A 22,065-nucleotide genomic window follows, 5' to 3' on the forward strand; every position below is an offset into this window, starting at 1 on the left:
TACTGTCTCTATACCACTACCAGACCACTACTGTCTCTATACCACTACCAGACCACTACTGTCTCTATACCACTACCACTACCAGACCACTACTGTCTCTACCACTACCACTACCAGACCACTACTGTCTCTATACCACTACCAGACCACTACTGTCTCTATACCACTACCAGACCACTACTGTCTCTATACCACTACCAGACCACTACTGTCTCTATACCACTACCAGACCACTACTGTCTCTATACCACTACCAGACCACTACTGTCTCTATACCACTACCAGACCACTACTGTCTCTATACCACTACCAGACCACTACTGTCTCTATACCACTACCAGACCACTACTGTCTCTATACCACTACCAGACCACTACTGTATCTATACCACTACCAGACCACTACTGTCTCTATACCACTACCACTACCAGACCACTACTGTATCTATACCACTACCAGACCACTACTGTCTCTATACCACTACCAGACCACTACTGTCTCTATACCACTACCAGACCACTACTGTCTCTATACCACTACCAGACCACTACTGTCTCTATACCACTACCAGACCACTACTGTCTCTATACCACTACCAGACCACTACTGTCTCTATACCACTACCAGACCACTACTGTCTCTATACCACTACCAGACCACTACTGTCTCTATACCACTACCAGACCACTACTGTCTCTATACCACTACCAGACCACTACTGTATCTATACCACTACCAGACCACTACTGTCTCTATATCACTACCACTACCAGACCACTACTGTCTCTATATCACTACCACTACCAGACCACTACTGTCTCTATACCACTACCAGACCACTACTGTCTCTATACCACTACCACTACCAGACCACTACTGTCTCTATACCACTACCAGACCACTACTGTCTCTATACCACTACCAGACCACTACTGTCTCTATACCACTACCAGACCACTACTGTCTCTATACCACTACCACTACCAGACCACTACTGTCTCTATACCACTACCAGACCACTACTGTCTCTATACCACTACCAGACCACTACTGTCTCTATATCACTACCAGACCACTACTGTCTCTATACCACTACCACTACCAGACCACTACTGTCTCTATACCACTACCAGACCACTACTGTCTCTATACCACTACCAGACCACTACTGTCTCTATACCACTACCAGACCACTACTGTCTCTATACCACTACCAGACCACTACTGTCTCTATACCACTACCAGACCACTACTGTCTCTATACCACTACCAGACCACTACTGTCTCTATACCACTACCAGACCACTACTGTCTCTATACCACTACCAGACCACTACTGTATCTATACCACTACCAGACCACTACTGTCTCTATACCACTACCACTACCAGACCACTACTGTATCTATACCACTACCAGACCACTACTGTCTCTATACCACTACCACTACCAGACCACTACTGTCTCTATACCACTACCAGACCACTACTGTCTCTATAACACTACCAGACCACTACTGTCTCTATACCACTACCACTACCAGACCACTACTGTCTCTATACCACTACCACTACCAGACCACTACTGTCTCTATACCACTACCAGACCACTACTGTCTCTATACCACTACCACTACCAGACCACTACTGTCTCTATACCACTACCAGACCACTACTGTCTCTATACCACTACCAGACCACTACTGTCTCTATACCACTACCAGACCACTACTGTCTCTATACCACTACCACTACCAGACCACTACTGTCTCTATACCACTACCAGACCACTACTGTCTCTATACCACTACCACTACCAGACCACTACTGTATCTATACCACTACCAGACCACTACTGTCTCTATACCACTACCAGACCACTACTGTATCTATACCACTACCAGACCACTACTGTATCTATACCACTACCAGACCACTACTGTATCTATACCACTACCAGACCACTACTGTATCTATACCACTACCACTACCAGACCACTACTGTATCTATACCACTACCACTACCAGACCACTACTGTATCTATACCACTACCACTACCAGACCACTACTGTATCTATACCACTACCAGACCACTACTGTCTCTATACCACTACCACTACCAGACCACTACTGTATCTATACCACTACCACTACCAGACCACTACTGTATCTATACCACTACCAGACCACTACTGTCTCTATACCACTACCAGACCACTACTGTCTCTATACCACTACCAGACCACTACTGTATCTATACCACTACCAGACCACTACTGTATCTATACCACTACCAGACCACTACTGTCTCTATACCACTACCAGACCACTACTGTCTCTATACCACTACCAGACCACTACTGTCTCTATACCACTACCAGACCACTACTGTATCTATACCACTACCAGACCACTACTGTCTCTATACCACTACCAGACCACTACTGTCTCTATACCACTACCACTACCAGACCACTACTGTCTCTATACCACTACCAGACCACTACTGTCTCTATACCACTACCAGACCACTACTGTCTCTATACCACTACCAGACCACTACTGTCTCTATACCACTACCAGACCACTACTGTCTCTATACCACTACCACTACCAGACCACTACTGTATCTATACCACTACCAGACCACTACTGTATCTATACCACTACCAGACCACTACTGTCTCTATACCACTACCAGACCACTACTGTCTCTATACCACTACCAGACCACTACTGTCTCTATACCACTACCACTACCAGACCACTACTGTCTCTATACCACTACCAGACCACTACTGTATCTATACCACTACCAGACCACTACTGTCTCTATACCACTACCAGACCACTACTGTCTCTATACCACTACCAGACCACTACTGTCTCTATACCACTACCAGACCACTACTGTCTCTATACCACTACCAGACCACTACTGTCTCTATACCACTACCAGACCACTACTGTCTCTATACCACTACCACTACCAGACCACTACTGTATCTATACCACTACCAGACCACTACTGTCTCTATACCACTACCAGACCACTACTGTCTCTATACCACTACCAGACCACTACTGTATCTATACCACTACCAGACCACTACTGTCTCTATACCACTACCAGACCACTACTGTCTCTATACCACTACCAGACCACTACTGTCTCTATACCACTACCAGACCACTACTGTATCTATACCACTACCAGACCACTACTGTCTCTATACCACTACCAGACCACTACTGTCTCTATACCACTACCAGACCACTACTGTATCTATACCACTACCAGACCACTACTGTCTCTATACCACTACCAGACCACTACTGTCTCTATACCACTACCAGACCACTACTGTCTCTATACCACTACCAGACCACTACTGTATCTATACCACTACCAGACCACTACTGTCTCTATATCACTACCACTACCAGACCACTACTGTCTCTATACCACTACCAGACCACTACTGTCTCTATACCACTACCACTACCAGACCACTACTGTCTCTATACCACTACCAGACCACTACTGTCTCTATACCACTACCAGACCACTACTGTCTCTATACCACTACCAGACCACTACTGTCTCTATACCACTACCAGACCACTACTGTCTCTATACCACTACCAGACCACTACTGTCTCTATACCACTACCAGACCACTACTGTCTCTATACCACTACCACTACCAGACCACTACTGTCTCTATACCACTACCAGACCACTACTGTCTCTATACCACTACCAGACCACTACTGTCTCTATACCACTACCACTACCAGACCACTACTGTATCTATACCACTACCAGACCACTACTGTCTCTATACCACTACCAGACCACTACTGTATCTATACCACTACCAGACCACTACTGTATCTATACCACTACCAGACCACTACTGTATCTATACCACTACCAGACCTACCAGACCACTACTGTCTCTATACCACTACCAGACCACTACTGTCTCTATACCACTACCAGACCACTACTGTCTCTATACCACTACCAGACCACTACTGTCTCTATACCACTACCAGACCACTACTGTCTCTATACCACTACCAGACCACTACTGTATCTATACCACTACCAGACCACTACTGTATCTATACCACTACCAGACCACTACTGTATCTATACCACTACCAGACCACTACTGTCTCTATACCACTACCAGACCACTACTGTCTCTATACCACTACCAGACCACTACTGTCTCTATACCACTACCAGACCACTACTGTCTCTATACCACTACCACTACCAGACCACTACTGTATCTATACCACTACCAGACCACTACTGTATCTATACCACTACCAGACCACTACTGTCTCTATACCACTACCAGACCACTACTGTCTCTATACCACTACCAGACCACTACTGTCTCTATACCACTACCACTACCAGACCACTACTGTCTCTATACCACTACCAGACCACTACTGTATCTATACCACTACCAGACCACTACTGTCTCTATACCACTACCACTACCAGACCACTACTGTCTCTATACCACTACCAGACCACTACTGTCTCTATACCACTACCAGACCACTACTGTCTCTATACCACTACCACTACCAGACCACTACTGTCTCTATACCACTACCACTACCAGACCACTACTGTCTCTATACCACTACCAGACCACTACTGTCTCTATACCACTACCACTACCAGACCACTACTGTCTCTATACCACTACCAGACCACTACTGTCTCTATACCACTACCAGACCACTACTGTCTCTATACCACTACCAGACCACTACTGTCTCTATACCACTACCAGACCACTACTGTCTCTATACCACTACCAGACCACTACTGTCTCTATACCACTACCAGACCACTACTGTCTCTATACCACTACCACTACCAGACCACTACTGTCTCTATACCACTACCACTACCAGACCACTACTGTATCTATACCACTACCAGACCACTACTGTCTCTATACCACTACCAGACCACTACTGTCTCTATACCACTACCAGACCACTACTGTCTCTATACCACTACCAGACCACTACTGTCTCTATACCACTACCAGACCACTACTGTCTCTATACCACTACCAGACCACTACTGTCTCTATACCACTACCAGACCACTACTGTCTCTATACCACTACCAGACCACTACTGTCTCTATACCACTACCAGACCACTACTGTATCTATACCACTACCAGACCACTACTGTCTCTATACCACTACCACTACCAGACCACTACTGTATCTATACCACTACCAGACCACTACTGTCTCTATACCACTACCAGACCACTACTGTCTCTATACCACTACCAGACCACTACTGTCTCTATACCACTACCAGACCACTACTGTCTCTATACCACTACCAGACCACTACTGTCTCTATACCACTACCAGACCACTACTGTCTCTATACCACTACCAGACCACTACTGTCTCTATACCACTACCAGACCACTACTGTCTCTATACCACTACCAGACCACTACTGTCTCTATACCACTACCAGACCACTACTGTCTCTATACCACTACCAGACCACTACTGTCTCTATACCACTACCAGACCACTACTGTATCTATACCACTACCAGACCACTACTGTCTCTATATCACTACCACTACCAGACCACTACTGTCTCTATACCACTACCAGACCACTACTGTCTCTATACCACTACCACTACCAGACCACTACTGTCTCTATACCACTACCAGACCACTACTGTCTCTATACCACTACCAGACCACTACTGTCTCTATACCACTACCACTACCAGACCACTACTGTCTCTATACCACTACCAGACCACTACTGTCTCTATACCACTACCAGACCACTACTGTCTCTATATCACTACCAGACCACTACTGTCTCTATACCACTACCACTACCAGACCACTACTGTCTCTATACCACTACCAGACCACTACTGTCTCTATACCACTACCAGACCACTACTGTCTCTATACCACTACCAGACCACTACTGTCTCTATACCACTACCAGACCACTACTGTCTCTATACCACTACCAGACCACTACTGTCTCTATACCACTACCAGACCACTACTGTCTCTATACCACTACCAGACCACTACTGTCTCTATACCACTACCAGACCACTACTGTATCTATACCACTACCAGACCACTACTGTCTCTATACCACTACCACTACCAGACCACTACTGTATCTATACCACTACCAGACCACTACTGTCTCTATACCACTACCACTACCAGACCACTACTGTCTCTATACCACTACCAGACCACTACTGTCTCTATACCACTACCAGACCACTACTGTCTCTATACCACTACCACTACCAGACCACTACTGTCTCTATACCACTACCACTACCAGACCACTACTGTCTCTATACCACTACCAGACCACTACTGTCTCTATACCACTACCACTACCAGACCACTACTGTCTCTATACCACTACCAGACCACTACTGTCTCTATACCACTACCAGACCACTACTGTCTCTATACCACTACCACTACCAGACCACTACTGTCTCTATACCACTACCACTACCAGACCACTACTGTCTCTATACCACTACCAGACCACTACTGTCTCTATACCACTACCACTACCAGACCACTACTGTCTCTATACCACTACCACTACCAGACCACTACTGTATCTATATCACTACCAGACCACTACTGTCTCTATACCACTACCAGACCACTACTGTCTCTATACCACTACCAGACCACTACTGTCTCTATACCACTACCAGACCACTACTGTCTCTATACCACTACCAGACCACTACTGTCTCTATACCACTACCACTACCAGACCACTACTGTCTCTATACCACTACCAGACCACTACTGTCTCTATACCACTACCACTACCAGACCACTACTGTCTCTATACCACTACCACTACCAGACCACTACTGTATCTATATCACTACCAGACCACTACTGTCTCTATACCACTACCAGACCACTACTGTCTCTATACCACTACCAGACCACTATTGTATCTATACCACTACCACTACCAGACCACTACTGTCTCTATACCACTACCAGACCACTACTGTATCTATACCACTACCAGACCACTACTGTATCTATACCACTACCAGACCACTATTGTATCTATACCACTACCAGACCACTACTGTATCTATACCACTACCAGACCACTACTGTCTCTATACCACTACCAGACCACTACTGTATCTATACCACTACCAGACCACTACTGTCTCTATACCACTACCAGACCACTACTGTCTCTATACCACTACCAGACCACTACTGTCTCTATACCACTACCAGACCACTACTGTCTCTATACCACTACCAGACCACTACTGTCTCTATACCACTACCAGACCACTACTGTCTCTATACCACTACCAGACCACTACTGTCTCTATACCACTACCACTACCAGACCACTACTGTCTCTATACCACTACCACTACCAGACCACTACTGTCTCTATACCACTACCAGACCACTACTGTCTCTATACCACTACCACTACCAGACCACTACTGTCTCTATACCGCTACCAGACCACTACTGTCTCTATACCACTACCAGACCACTACTGTCTCTATACCACTACCACTACCAGACCACTACTGTCTCTATACCACTACCAGACCACTACTGTCTCTATACCGCTACCAGACCACTACTGTCTCTATACCACTACCAGACCACTACTGTCTCTATACCACTACCAGACCACTACTGTCTCTATACCACTACCAGACCACTACTGTCTCTATACCACTACCAGACCACTACTGTCTCTATACCACTACCAGACCACTACTGTATCTATACCACTACCAGACCACTACTGACTCTATACCACTACCAGACCACTACTGTATCTATACCACTACCACTACCAGACCACTACTGTCTCTATACCACTACCACTACCAAACCACTACTGTCTCTATATCACTACCAGACCACTACTGTCTCTATACCACTACCAAACCACTACTGTCTCTATATCACTACCAGACCACTACTGTCTCTATACCACTACTGTCTCTATATCACTACCAGACCACTACTGTCTCTATACCACTACTGTCTCTATATCACTACCAGACCACTACTGTCTCTATACCACTACTGTCTCTATACCACTACCAGACCACTACTGTCTCTATACCACTACCAGACCACTACTGTCTCTATACCACTACCAGACCACTACTGTCTCTATACCACTACCAGACCACTACTGTCTCTATACCACTACCAGACCACTACTGACTCTATACCACTACCAGACCACTACTGTCTCTATACCACTACCAGACCACTACTGTCTCTATACCACTACCAGACCACTACTGTCTCTATACCACTACCAGACCACTACTGTCTCTATACCACTACCACTACCAGACCACTACTGTCTCTATACCACTACCAGACCACTACTGTCTCTATACCACTACCAGACCACTACTGTCTCTATACCACTACCAGACCACTACTGTCTCTATACCACTACCACTACCAGACCACTACTGACTCTATACCACTACCAGACCACTACTGTCTCTATACCACTACCAGACCACTACTGTCTCTATACCACTACCAGACCACTACTGTCTCTATACCACTACCAGACCACTACTGTCTCTATACCACTACCACTACCAGACCACTACTGTCTCTATACCACTACCACTACCAGACCACTACTGTATCTATACCACTACCAGACCACTACTGTCTCTATACCACTACCAGACCACTACTGTCTCTATACCACTACCAGACCACTACTGTCTCTATACCACTACCAGACCACTACTGTCTCTATACCACTACCAGACCACTACTGTCTCTATACCACTACCAGACCACTACTGTCTCTATACCACTACCACTACCAGACCACTATTGTCTCCACATCACTACCAGACTGTCTGTCTTTTTCACCCAGAGGTAGTGGCAGTTTCACCCTGCCTATTGTAACATCTCATATCCAGACCTCTCCTTCTCCTCTCTCTCTCTCATCCATCTCTCCTCTTCAGAGACTGTAACCTCTCTCCTCTTCAGAGACTGTAACCTCACTCCTCTTCAGAGACTGTAACCTCACTCCTCTTCAGAGACTGTAACCTCACTCCTCTTCAGAGACTGTAACCTCACTCCTCTTCAGAGACTGTAACCTCACTCTTCAGAGACTGTAACCTCACTCTTCAGAGACTGTAACCTCACTCCTCTTCAGAGACTGTAACCTCACTCCTATTCAGAGACTGTAACCTCTCTCCTCTTCAGAGACTGTAACCTCACTCCTCTTCAGAGACTGTAACCTCACTCCTATTCAGAGACTGTAACCTCTCTCCTCTTCAGAGACTGTAACCTCACTCCTCTTCAGAGACTGTAACCTCACTCCTCTTCAGAGACTGTAACCTCACTCCTCTTCAGAGACTGTAACCTCACTCCTATTCAGAGACTGTAACCTCACTCTTCAGAGACTGTAACCTCACTCCTCTTCAGAGACTGTAACCTCACTCCTCTTCAGAGACTATAACCTCTCTCCTCTTCAGAGACTGTAACCTCACTCCTCTTCAGAGACTGTAACCTCACTCCTATTCAGAGACTGTAACCTCACTCTTCAGAGACTGTAACCTCACTCCTCTTCAGAGACTATAACCTCTCTCCTATTCAGAGACTGTAACCTCACTCCTCTTCAGAGACTGTAACCTCTCTCTCCTCTTCAGAGACTGTAAACTCACTCCTATTCAGAGACTGTAACCTCACTCTTCAGAGACTGTAACCTCACTCCTCTTCAGAGACTGTAACCTCACTCTTCAGAGACCGTAACCTCTCTCCTCTTCAGAGACTGTAACCTCACTCCGCTTCAGAGACTGTAATCTCACTCCTCTTCAGAGACTGTAACCTCTCTCCTCATCAGAGACTGTAACCTCTCTCCTCTTCAGAGACTGTAACCTCACTCCTATTCAGAGACTGTAACCTCACTCTTCAGAGACTGTAACCTCACTCCTCTTCAGAGACTGTAACCTCTCTCCTCTTCGGGACTATAACCTCACTCCTCTTCAGAGACTGTAATCTCACTCCTCTTCAGAGACTGTAACCTCTCTCCTCTTCAGAGACTGTAACCTCACTCCTCTTCAGAGACTGTAACCTCTCTCCTCTTCGGGACTATAACCTCACTCCTCTTCAGAGACTGTAATCTCACTCCTCTTCAGAGACTGTAACCTACTCCTCTTCAGAGACTGTAACCTCACTCCTCTTCAGAGACTGTAACCTCACTCCTCTTCAGAGACTGTAACCTCACTCCTCTTCAGAGACTGTAACCTCTCTCCTCTTCAGAGACTGTAACCTCACTCCTCTTCAGAGACTGTAACCTCACTCCTCTTCAGAGACTGTAATCTCACTCCTCTTCAGAGACTCTAACCTCTCTCCTCTTCAGAGACTGTAACCTCTCTCCTCTTCAGAGACTGTAACCTCACTCCTATTCAGAGACTGTAACCTCACTCTTCAGAGACTGTAACCTCACTCTTCAGAGACTGTAACCTCACTCCTCTTCAGAGACTATAACCTCTCTCCTATTCAGAGACTGTAACCTCACTCTTCAGAGACTGTAACCTCACTCCTATTCAGAGACTGTAACCTCACTCTTCAGAGACTGTAACCTCACTCCTCTTCAGAGACTGTAACCTCACTCCTCTTCAGAGACTGTAACCTCTCTCCTCTTCAGAGACTGTAACCTCACTCCTATTCAGAGACTGTAACCTCACTCTTCAGAGACTGTAACCTCTCTCCTCTTCAGAGACTGTAACCTCTCTCCTCTTCAGAGACTGTAACCTCACTCCTCTTCAGAGACTGTAACCTCACTCTTCTTCAGAGACTGTAACCTCACTCTTCAGAGACTGTAACCTCTCTCCTCTTCAGAGACTGTAACCTCACTCCTCTTCAGAGACTGTAACATCTCTCCTCTTCAGAGACTGTAACCTCTCTCCTCTTCAGAGACTGTAACCTGTAACCTCTCTCCTCTTCAGAGACTGTAACCTCTCTCCTCTTCAGAGACTGTAACCTCACTCCTCTTCAGAGACTGTAACCTCTCTCCTCTTCAGAGACTGTAACCTCTCTCCTCTTCAGAGACTGTAACCTGTAACCTCTCTCCTCTTCAGAGACTGTAACCTCTCTCCTCTTCAGAGACTGTAACCTCACTCTTCTTCAGAGACTGTAACCTCACTCTTCAGAGACTGTAACAGTCTGTCTTTTTCACCCAGAGGAGTGAACCATCCAGTTTCACCCTCCCTATTGTAACAGCTCATATCCAGTCCACTCCCTCTCCTCTCCCATCCCTCTCTCCTCTTCAGAGACTATAACAGTCTGTCTCTTTCACCCAGAGGAGTGAACCATCCAGTTTCACCCTCCCTATTGTAACAGCTCATATCCAGTCCACTCCCTCTCCTCTCCCATCCCTCTCTCCTCTTCAGAGACTATAACAGTCTGTCTCTTTCACCCAGAGGAGTGAACCATCCAGTTTCACCCTCCCTATTGTAACAGCTCATATCCAGTCCACTCCCTCTCCTCTCCCATCCCTCTCTCCTCTTCAGAGACTATAACAGTCTGTCTTTATCACCCAGCAGGTTTCCTTGGAGTCTAACTCTTCCATGAACTCCAACACACCATTGGTCAGGATTGCACGTCTGTCATCCAGCGATGGACCAATGCTGTCCAACGTCTTGGAGCTGGAGCTTCCGTCAGACCCCAAATGGGAGTTCTCTAGGACCAGGTGAGACAAAGGGGCGATATCTAGGAGAAACACCTTAACTTAGAGATACCCTTTACCTTAGGCCAGGTGAGACAGAGAGATACCCTTTACCTTAGGCCAGGTGTGACAGAGAGATACCCTTTACCTTAGGTCAGGTGTGACAGAGAGATACCCTTTACCTTAGGCCAGGTGAGACAGAGAGATACCCTTTACCTTAAGTCAGGTGAGACAGAGAGATACCCTTTACCTTAGGCCAGGTGAGACAGAGAGATACCCTTTACCTTAGGCCAGGTGAGACAGAGAGATACCCTTTACCTTAGGCCAGGTGAGACAGAGAGATACCCTTTACCTTAGGCCAGGTGAGACAGAGAGATACCCTTTACCTTAGGCCAGGTGAGACAGAGAGATACCCTTTACCTTAGGCCAGGTGAGACAGAGAGATACCCTTTACCTTAGGCCAGGTGAGACAGAGGGTCATTTAAGACATGCTGTTTAGATGCTGCAGGGGGTTTGGTGATCATTCCTTTGAGGATTGAAACATTCAGATAATATTCTGGACATCATTAGATCCCTTTCTTGGACCTCCCAGAAAAGAACAAATGTGACCTTTGGATCAGATTGTCCCAGTTCAGATTAAAACATTCATCTGGTCGTTGTTTATCCTTTAATCTCAGTGATCGGCAACAGATTGTACAATAATTTTTTACGAAAATATTTTGGGGGCCCAAAACAATCACCAGGAATTTAGCAAAAAATAAATAAATGTAGGAAAAATGTTCTCAAGTATTCCCACAAAAAAAGGTGATTGTCTCTCAATGTAATCAAGGTGTAAAATTATCATGTTATTTTCAAATACAATCTATTTTCGGGCTTACTTGTGGCCATTTTGCAGTGTACAAATTTTTACAATTATGTTCTGGCCCCCTGACCATCCGTTCGGACAAAATGGCCACAACAGAAATCTAGTTGCCTACCCCTGAGTTAACTTGTTTGTCATTGTCATTGTTTCCTTCTTTCTGGTTGTGGTTGTGTTTCAGACTAACTAGTTGTGGTTGTGTTGTGGTTGTGTTTCAGACTAACTAGTTGTGGTTGTGATGTGGTTGTGTTTCAGGCTAACTAGTTGTGGTTGTGTTGTGGTTGTGTTTCAGACTAACTAGTTGTGGTTGTGATGTGGTTGTGTTTCAGGCTAACTAGTTGTGGTTGTGTTGTGGTTGTGTTTCAGGCTAACTAGTTGTGGTTGTGTTGTGGTTGTGTTTCAGACTAACTAGTTGTGGTTGTGATGTGGTTGTGTTTCAGACTAACTAGTTGTGGTTGTGTTATGGTTGTGTTTCAGGCTAACTAGTTGTGGTTGTGTTTCAGGCCAACTAGTTGTGGTTGTGTTTCAGACCAACTAGTTGTGGTTGTGTTTCAGACCAACTAGTTGTGGTTGTGTTGCGGTTGTGTTTCAGACTAACTAGTTGTGTTTGTGTTCCAGACTAACTAGTTGTGGTTGTGTTTCAGACTAACTAGTTGCGGTTGTGTTTCAGACTAACTAGTTGTGGTTATGTTGTTGTTGTGGTTGTGTTTCAGACTAACTAGTTGTGGTTGTGTTGTGGTTGTGTTTCAGGCTAATGTTGTGGTTGTGTTTCAGGCTAATGTTGTGGTTGTGTTTCAGGCTAACGTTGTGGTTGTGTTTCAGGCTAATGTTGTGGTTGTGTTTCAGGCTAATGTTGTGGTTGTGTTTCAGGCTAACGTTGTGGTTGTGTTTCAGGCTAACGTTGTGGTTGTGTTTCAGGCCAATGTTGCGGTTGTGTTTCAGACTAACTAGTTGTGTTTGTGTTTCAGACTAACTAGTTGTGGTTGTGTTTCAGACTAACTAGTTGTGGTTGTGTTTCAGACTAACTAGTTGCGGTTGTGTTTCAGACTAACTAGTTGTGGTTGTGTTGTTGTTGTGGTTGTGTTTCAGGCTAACTAGTTGTGGTTGTGTTGTGGTTGTGTTTCAGGCTAATGTTGTGGTTGTGTTTCAGGCTAATGTTGTGGTTGTGTTTCAGGCTAATGTTGTAGTTGTGTTTCAGGCTAACATTGTAGTTGTGTTTCAGGCTAACATTGTGGTTGTGTTTCAGGCTAACGTGGTGGTTGTGTTTCAGGCTAACGTTGTGGTTGTGTTTCAGGCTAACGTTGTGGTTGTGTTTCAGGCTAACGTTGGGTAAACCTCTGGGAGAGGGCTGCTTCGGTCAGGTGGTAATGGCGGAGGCCATCGGGATCGACAAGGAGAAACCCAACAAGCCCCTCGACGTCGCTGTGAAGATGCTCAAAGGTTGTTGTTTCAGTTTCAAGTTTTAATGTCATGTGAAGAAGTACAGTGAAATGTCTTACCAGCTCCAACCCCAACAAGGCAGTCATCAATACCAATTACCAGCTCTAACCCCAACAAGGCAGTCATCAATCTCAATTACCAGCTCTAACCCCAACAAGGCAGTCATCAATATCAATTACCAGCTCTAACCCCAACAAGGCAGTCATCAATCTCAATTACCAGCTCTAACCCCAACAAGGCAGTCATCAATCTCAATTACCAGCTCTAACCCCAACAAGGCAGTCATCAATCTCAATTACCAGCTCTAACCCCAACAAGGCAGTCATCAATCTCAATTACCAGCTCTAACCCCAACAAGGCAGTCATCAATATCAATTACCAGCTCTAACCCCAACAAGGCAGTCATCAATATCAATTACCAACTCTAACCCCAACAAGGCAGTCATCAATCTCAATTACCAGCTCTCCCAACAAGGCAGTCATCAATATCAATTACCAACTCTAACCCCAACAAGGCAGTCATCAATATCAATTACCAACTCTAACCCCAACAAGGCAGTCATCAATATCAATTACCAGCTCTAACCCCAACAAGGCAGTCATCAATATCAATTACCAACTCTAACCCCAACAAGGCAGTCATCAATATCAATTACCAGCTCTAACCCCAACAAGGCAGTCATCAATATCAATTACCAACTCTAACCCCAACAAGGCAGTCATCAATATCAATTACCAGCTCTAACCCCAACAAGGCAGTCATCAATATCAATTACCAACTCTAACCCCAACAAGGCAGTCATCAATATCAATTACCAACTCTAACCCCAACAAGGCAGTCATCAATGTTATCAATTACCAGCTCTAACCCCAACAAGGCAGTCATCAATATCAATTACCAACTCTTACCAACTCTAACCCCAACAAGGCAGTCATCAATATCAATTACCAACTCTAACCCCCAACAAGGCAGTCATCAATATCAATTACCAGCTCTAACCCCAACAAGGCAGTCATCAATATCAATTACCAGCTCTAACCCCAACAAGGCAGTCATCAATCTCAATTACCAGCTCTAACCCCAACAAGGCAGTCATCAATATCAATTACCAGCTCTAACCCCAACAAGGCAGTCATCAATATCAATTCAACTCTAACCCCAACAAGGCAGTCATCAATAACCAGCTCTAACCCCAACAAGGCAGTCATCAATATCAATTACCAACTCTAACCCCAACAAGGCAGTCATCAATATCAATTACCAACTCTAACCCCAACAAGGCAGTCATCAATATTACCAGCTCTAACCCCAACAAGGCAGTCATCAATATCAATTACCAACTCTAACCCCAACAAGGCAGTCATCAATATCAATTACCAGCTCTAACCCCAACAAGGCAGTCATCAATATCATTACCAACCCTAACCCCAACAAGGCAGTCATCAATATCAATTACCAACTCTAACCCCAACAAGGCAGTCATCAATATCAATTACCAGCTCTAACCCCAACAAGGCAGTCATCAATATCAATTACCAGCTCTAACCCCAACAAGGCAGTCATCAATATCAATTACCAGCTCTAACCCCAACAAGGCAGTCATCAATATCAATTACCAGCTCTAACCCCAACAAGGCAGTCATCAATATCAATTACCACTCTAACCCCAACAAGGCAGTCATCAATATCAATTACCAGCTCTAACCCCAACAAGGCAGTCATCAATATCAATTACCAACTCTAACCCCAACAAGGCAGTCATCAATATCAATTACCAGCTCTAACCCCAACAAGGCAGTCATCAATATCAATTACCAGCTCTAACCCCAACAAGGCAGTCATCAATATCAATTACCAGCTCTAACCCCAACAAGGCAGTCATCAATATCAATTCAGCTCTAACCCCAACAAGGCAGTCATCAATATCAATTACCAGCTCTAACCCCAACAAGGCAGTCATCAATATCAATTCTCTAACCCCAACAAGGCAGTCATCAATATCAATTACCAGCTCTAACCCCAACAAGGCAGTCATCAATATCAATTACCAGCTCTAACCCCAACAAGGCAGTCATCAATATCAATTACCAACTCTAACCCCAACAAGGCAGTCATCAATATCAATTACCAGCTCTAACCCCAACAAGGCAGTCATCAATATCAATTACCAGCTCTAACCCCAACAACAGTCATCAATATCAACAAGGCAGTCATCAATATCAATTACCAGCTCTAACCCCAACAAGGCAGTCATCAATATCTACCAGCTCTAACCCCAACAAGGCAGTCATCAATACCAGCTCTCAGTCTAACCCCAACAAGGCAGTCATCAATATACCAGCTCTAACCCCAACAAGGCAGTCATCAATATCAATTACCATCAGTCATCAATATCAATTACCAGCTCTAACCCCAACAAGGCAGTCATCAATATCAATTACCAGCTCTAACCCCAACAAGGCAGTCATCAATATCAATTACCAACTCTAACCCCAACAAGGCAGTCATCAATATCAATTACCAGCTCTAACCCCAACAAGGCAGTCATCAATATCAATTACCAGCTCTAACCCCAACAAGGCAGTCATCAATATCAATTACCAGCTCTAACCCCAACAAGGCAGTCATCAATATCAATTACCAGCTCTAACCCCAACAAGGCAGTCATCAATATCAATTACCAGCTCTAACCCCAACAAGGCAGTCATCAATCTCAATTACCAGCTCTAACCCCAACAAGGCAGTCATCAATATCAATTACCAGCTCTAACCCCAACAAGGCAGTCATCAATATCAATTACCAGCTCTAACCCCAACAAGGCAGTCATCAATATCAATTACCAGCTCTAACCCCAACAAGGCAGTCATCAATATCAATTACCAACTCTAACCCCAACAAGGCAGTCATCAATATCAATTCATCAGTCATCAATATCACCAGCTCTAACCCCAACAAGGCAGTCATCAATATCAATTACCAGCTCTAACCCCAACAAGGCAGTCATCAATATCAATTACCAGCTCTAACCCCAACAAGGCAGTCATCACCAATCAGTCATCAATATCCAGCTCTAACCCCAACAAGGCAGTCATCAATATCAATTACCAACTCTAACCCCAACAAGGCAGTCATCAATATCAATTACCAGCTCTAACCCCAACAAGGCAGTCATCAATATCAATTACCAACTCTAACCCCAACAAGGCAGTCATCAATATCAATTACCAGCTCTAACCCCAACAAGGCAGTCATCAATATCAATTACCAGCTCTAACCCCAACAAGGCAGTCATCAATATCAATTACCAACTCTAACCCCAACAAGGCAGTCATCAATATCAATTACCAGCTCTAACCCCAACAAGGCAGTCATCAATATCAATTACCAGCTCTAACCCCAACAAGGCAGTCATCTCTAGCTCTAACCCCAACAAGGCAGTCATCAATATCAATTACCAGCTCTAACCCCAACAAGGCAGTCATCAATATCAATTACCAGCTCTAACCCCAACAAGGCAGTCATCAATCAACTCTAACCCCAACAAGGCAGTCAATAGTCATCAATATCAATTACCAACTCTAACCCCAACAAGGCAGTCATCAATATCAATTACCAGCTCTAACCCCAACAAGGCAGTCATCAATATCAATTACCAACTCTAACCCCAACAAGGCAGTCATCAATATCAATTACCAACTCTAACCCCAACAAGGCAGTCATCAATATCAATGGATTAAAACACTGTTAAACAGAAACACACAATAAATAAAAATCAGAACACGATCAAGTGATCAGACTATATACAGGGTCAGTACCATATTAACATGTACAGGGTCAGTACCATATTAACAATGTACAGGGGGAAGGAGACTATATACAGGGTCAGTACCATATTAACATGTACAGGGGGAAGGAGACTATATACAGGGTCAGTACCATATTAACAATGTACAGGGGGAAGGAGACTATATACAGGGTCAGTACCATATTAACAATGTACAGGGGGAGCTCTATAACAGGGTCAGTACCATATTAACATGTACAGGGGAAGGAGACTATATACAGGGTCAGTACCATATTAACAATGTACAGGGGGAAGGAGACTATATACAGGGTCAGTACCATATTAACAATGTACAGGGGGAAGGAGACTATATACAGGGTCAGTACCATATTAACAATGTACAGGGGGAAGGAGACTATATACAGGGTCAGTACCATATTAACAATGTACAGGGTCAGTACCATATTAACATGTACAGGGGGAAGGTGACTATATACAGGGTCAGTACCATATTAACAATGTACAGGGGAAGGAGACTATATACAGGGGTACCATATTAACAATGTACAGGGGGAAGGAGACTATATACAGGGTCAGTACCATATTAACATGTACAGGGGAAGGAGACTATATACAGGGTCAGTACCATATTAACAATGTACAGGGGGAAGGAGACTATATACAGGGTCAGTACCATATTAACAATGTCAGACTATATACAGGGTCATATTAACAATGTACAGGGGGAAGGAGACTATATACAGGGTCAGTACCATATTAACAATGTACAGGGTCAGTACCATATTAACATGTACAGGGGGAAGGTGACTATATACAGGGTCAGTACCATATTAACAATGTACAGGGGGAAGGAGACTATATACAGGGTCAGTACCATATTAACAATGTACAGGGGGAAGGAGACTATATACAGGGTCAGTACCATATTAACAATGTACAGGGGGAAGGAGACTATATACAGGGTCAGTACCATATTAACATGTACAGGGGGAAGGAGACTATATACAGGGTCAGTACCATATTAACAATGTACAGGGGGAAGGAGACTATATACAGGGTCAGTACCATATTAACAATGTACAGGGGAAGGAGACTATATACAGGGTCAGTACCATATTAACATGTACAGGGGGAAGGAGACTATATACAGGGTCAGTACCATAACAATTAACAATGTACCATATTAACAATGTACAGGGGGAAGGAGACTATATACAGGGTCAGTACCATATTAACAATGTACAGGGGGAAGGAGACTATATACAGGGTCAGTACCATATTAACAATGTACAGGGGGAAGGAGACTATATACAGGGTCAGTACCATATTAACATGTACAGGGGGAAGGAGACTATATACAGGGTCAGTACCATATTAACAATGTACAGGGGGAAGGAGACTATATACAGGGTCAGTACCATATTAACAATGTACAGGGGAAGGAGACTATATACAGGGTCAGTACCATATTAACATGTACAGGGGGAAGGAGACTATATACAGGGTCAGTACCATATTAACAATGTACAGGGGGAAGGAGACTATATACAGGGTCAGTACCATATTAACAATGTACAGGGGGAAGGAGACTATATACAGGGTCAGTACCATACAGGGGGAAGGAGATTAACATGTACAGGGGGAAGGAGACTATATACAGGGTCAGTACCATATTAACAATGTACAGGGGGAAGGAGACTATATACAGGGTCAGTACCATATTAACAATGTACAGGGGGAAGGAGACTATATACAGGGTCAGTACCATATTAACAATGTACAGGGGGAAGGAGACTATATACAGGGTCAGTACCATATTAACAATGTACAGGGGGAAGGAGACTATATACAGGGTCAGTACCATATTAACAATGTACAGGGGAAGGAGACTATATACAGGGTCAGTACCATATTAACATGTACAGGGGAAGGAGACTATATACAGGGTCAGTACCATATTAACAATGTACAGGGGGAAGGAGAAGGGTCAGACCATATTAACAATGTACAGGGGGAAGGAGACTATATACAGGGTCAGTACCATATTAACAATGTACAGGGGAAGGAGACTATATACAGGGTCAGTACCATATTAACAATGTACAGGGGGAAGGGACTATATAAGGGTCAGACTATTAACAATGTACAGGGGAAGGAGTACAGGGTCAGTACCATATTAACAATGTACAGGGGGAAGGAGACTATATACAGGGTCAGTACCATATTAACAATGTACAGGGGGAAGGAGACTATATACAGGGTCAGTACCATATTAACAATGTACAGGGGGAAGGAGACTATATACAGGGTCAGTACCATATTAACAATGTACAGGGGGAAGGAGACTATATACAGGGTCAGTACCATATTAACCAGGGGGAAGGAGACTATTACAGGGTCAGTACCATATTAACAATGTACAGGGGGAAGGAGACTATATACAGGGTCAGTACCATATTAACAATGTACAGGGGGAAGGAGACTATATACAGGGTCAGTACCATATTAACAATGTACAGGGGAAGGAGACTATATACAGGGTCAGTACCATATTAACAATGTACAGGGGGAAGGAGACTATATACAGGGTCAGTACCATATTAACAATGTACAGGGGGAAGGAGACTATATACAGGGTCAGTACCATATTAACAATGTACAGGGGGAAGGGACTATATACAGGGTCAGTGCCATATTAACAATGTACAGGGGGAAGGAGACTATATACAGGGTCAGTACCATATTAACAATGTACAGGGGGAAGGAGACTATATACAGGGTCAGTGCCATATTAACAATGTACAGGGGGAAGGAGACTATATACAGGGTCAGTACCATATTAACAATGTACAGGGGGAAGGAGACTATATACAGGGTCAGTACCATATTAACAATGTACAGGGGGAAGGAGACTATATACAGGGTCAGTACCATATTAACAATGTACAGGGGGAAGGAGACTATATACAGGGTCAGTACCATATTAACAATGTACAGGGGGAAGGAGACTATATACAGGGTCAGTACCATATTAACAATGTACAGGGAAGGAGACTATATACAGGGTCAGTACCATATTAACAATGTACAGGGGGAAGGAGACTATATACAGGGTCAGTACCATATTAACAATGTAGGGGAAGGAGACTATATACAGGGTCAGTACCATATTAACAATGTACAGGGGGAAGGAGACTATATACAGGGTCAGTACCATATTAACAATGTACAGGGGGAAGGAGACTATATACAGGGTCAGTACCATATTAACAATGTACAGGGGGGAAGGAGACTATATACAGGGTCAGTACCATATTAACAATACAGGGGGAAGGAGACTATATACAGGGTCAGTACCATATTAACAATGTACAGGGGAAGGAGACTATATACAGGGTCAGTACCATATTAACAATGTACAGGGGGAAGGAGACTATATACAGGGTCAGTACCATATTAACAATGTACAGGGGAAGGAGACTATATACAGGGGTCAATACCATATTAACATGTACAGGGGGAGACTATATACAGGGTCAGTACCATATTAACAATGTACAGGGGGAAGGAGACTATATACAGGGTCAGTACCATATTAACAATGTACAGGGGAAGGAGACTATATACAGGGTCAGTACCATATGTTAAGGAGACTAACAGTACCATATTAACAATGTACAGGGGGAAGGAGACTATGTACCATATTAACATGTACAGGGGGAAGGAGACTATATACAGGGTCAGTACCATATTAACAATGTACAGGGGAAGGAGACTATATACAGGGTCAGTACCATATTAACAATGTACAGGGGAAGGAGACTATATACAGGGTCAGTACCATATTAACAATGTACAGGGGAAGAGAGTCAGTACCATATTAACAATACAGGGGAAGGAGACTATATACAGGGTCAGTACCATATTAACAATGTACAGGGGGGAAGGAGACTATATACAGGGTCAGTACCATATTAACAATGTACAGGGGGAAGGAGACTATATACAGGGTCAGTACCATATTAACAATGTACAGGGGGAAGGAGACTATATACAGGGTCAGTACCATATTAACAATGTACAGGGGGAAGGAGACTATATACAGGGTCAGTACCATATTAACAATACAGGGGAAGGAGACTATATACAGGG

The 22,065-nt window shown here is 44.2% G+C and overlaps 1 protein-coding gene across 1 annotated transcript in view; it reads left to right on the top strand.

Annotated features, from left to right (window-relative positions):
• fgfr3 (fibroblast growth factor receptor 3) overlaps positions 1 to 22,065 on the top strand; it is a 231,061-nt gene that overhangs the window by 182,534 nt on the left and 26,462 nt on the right. Inside the window, 2 exon segments of the mRNA XM_065025045.1 lie at positions 11,686 to 11,831; positions 13,985 to 14,106. Coding sequence (XP_064881117.1) covers positions 11,686 to 11,831; positions 13,985 to 14,106 — 268 coding nt within the window.

Source organism: Oncorhynchus nerka, linkage group LG12 (assembly GCF_034236695.1).
Source record: "Oncorhynchus nerka isolate Pitt River linkage group LG12, Oner_Uvic_2.0, whole genome shotgun sequence".
NCBI lineage: Eukaryota > Metazoa > Chordata > Actinopteri > Salmoniformes > Salmonidae > Oncorhynchus > Oncorhynchus nerka.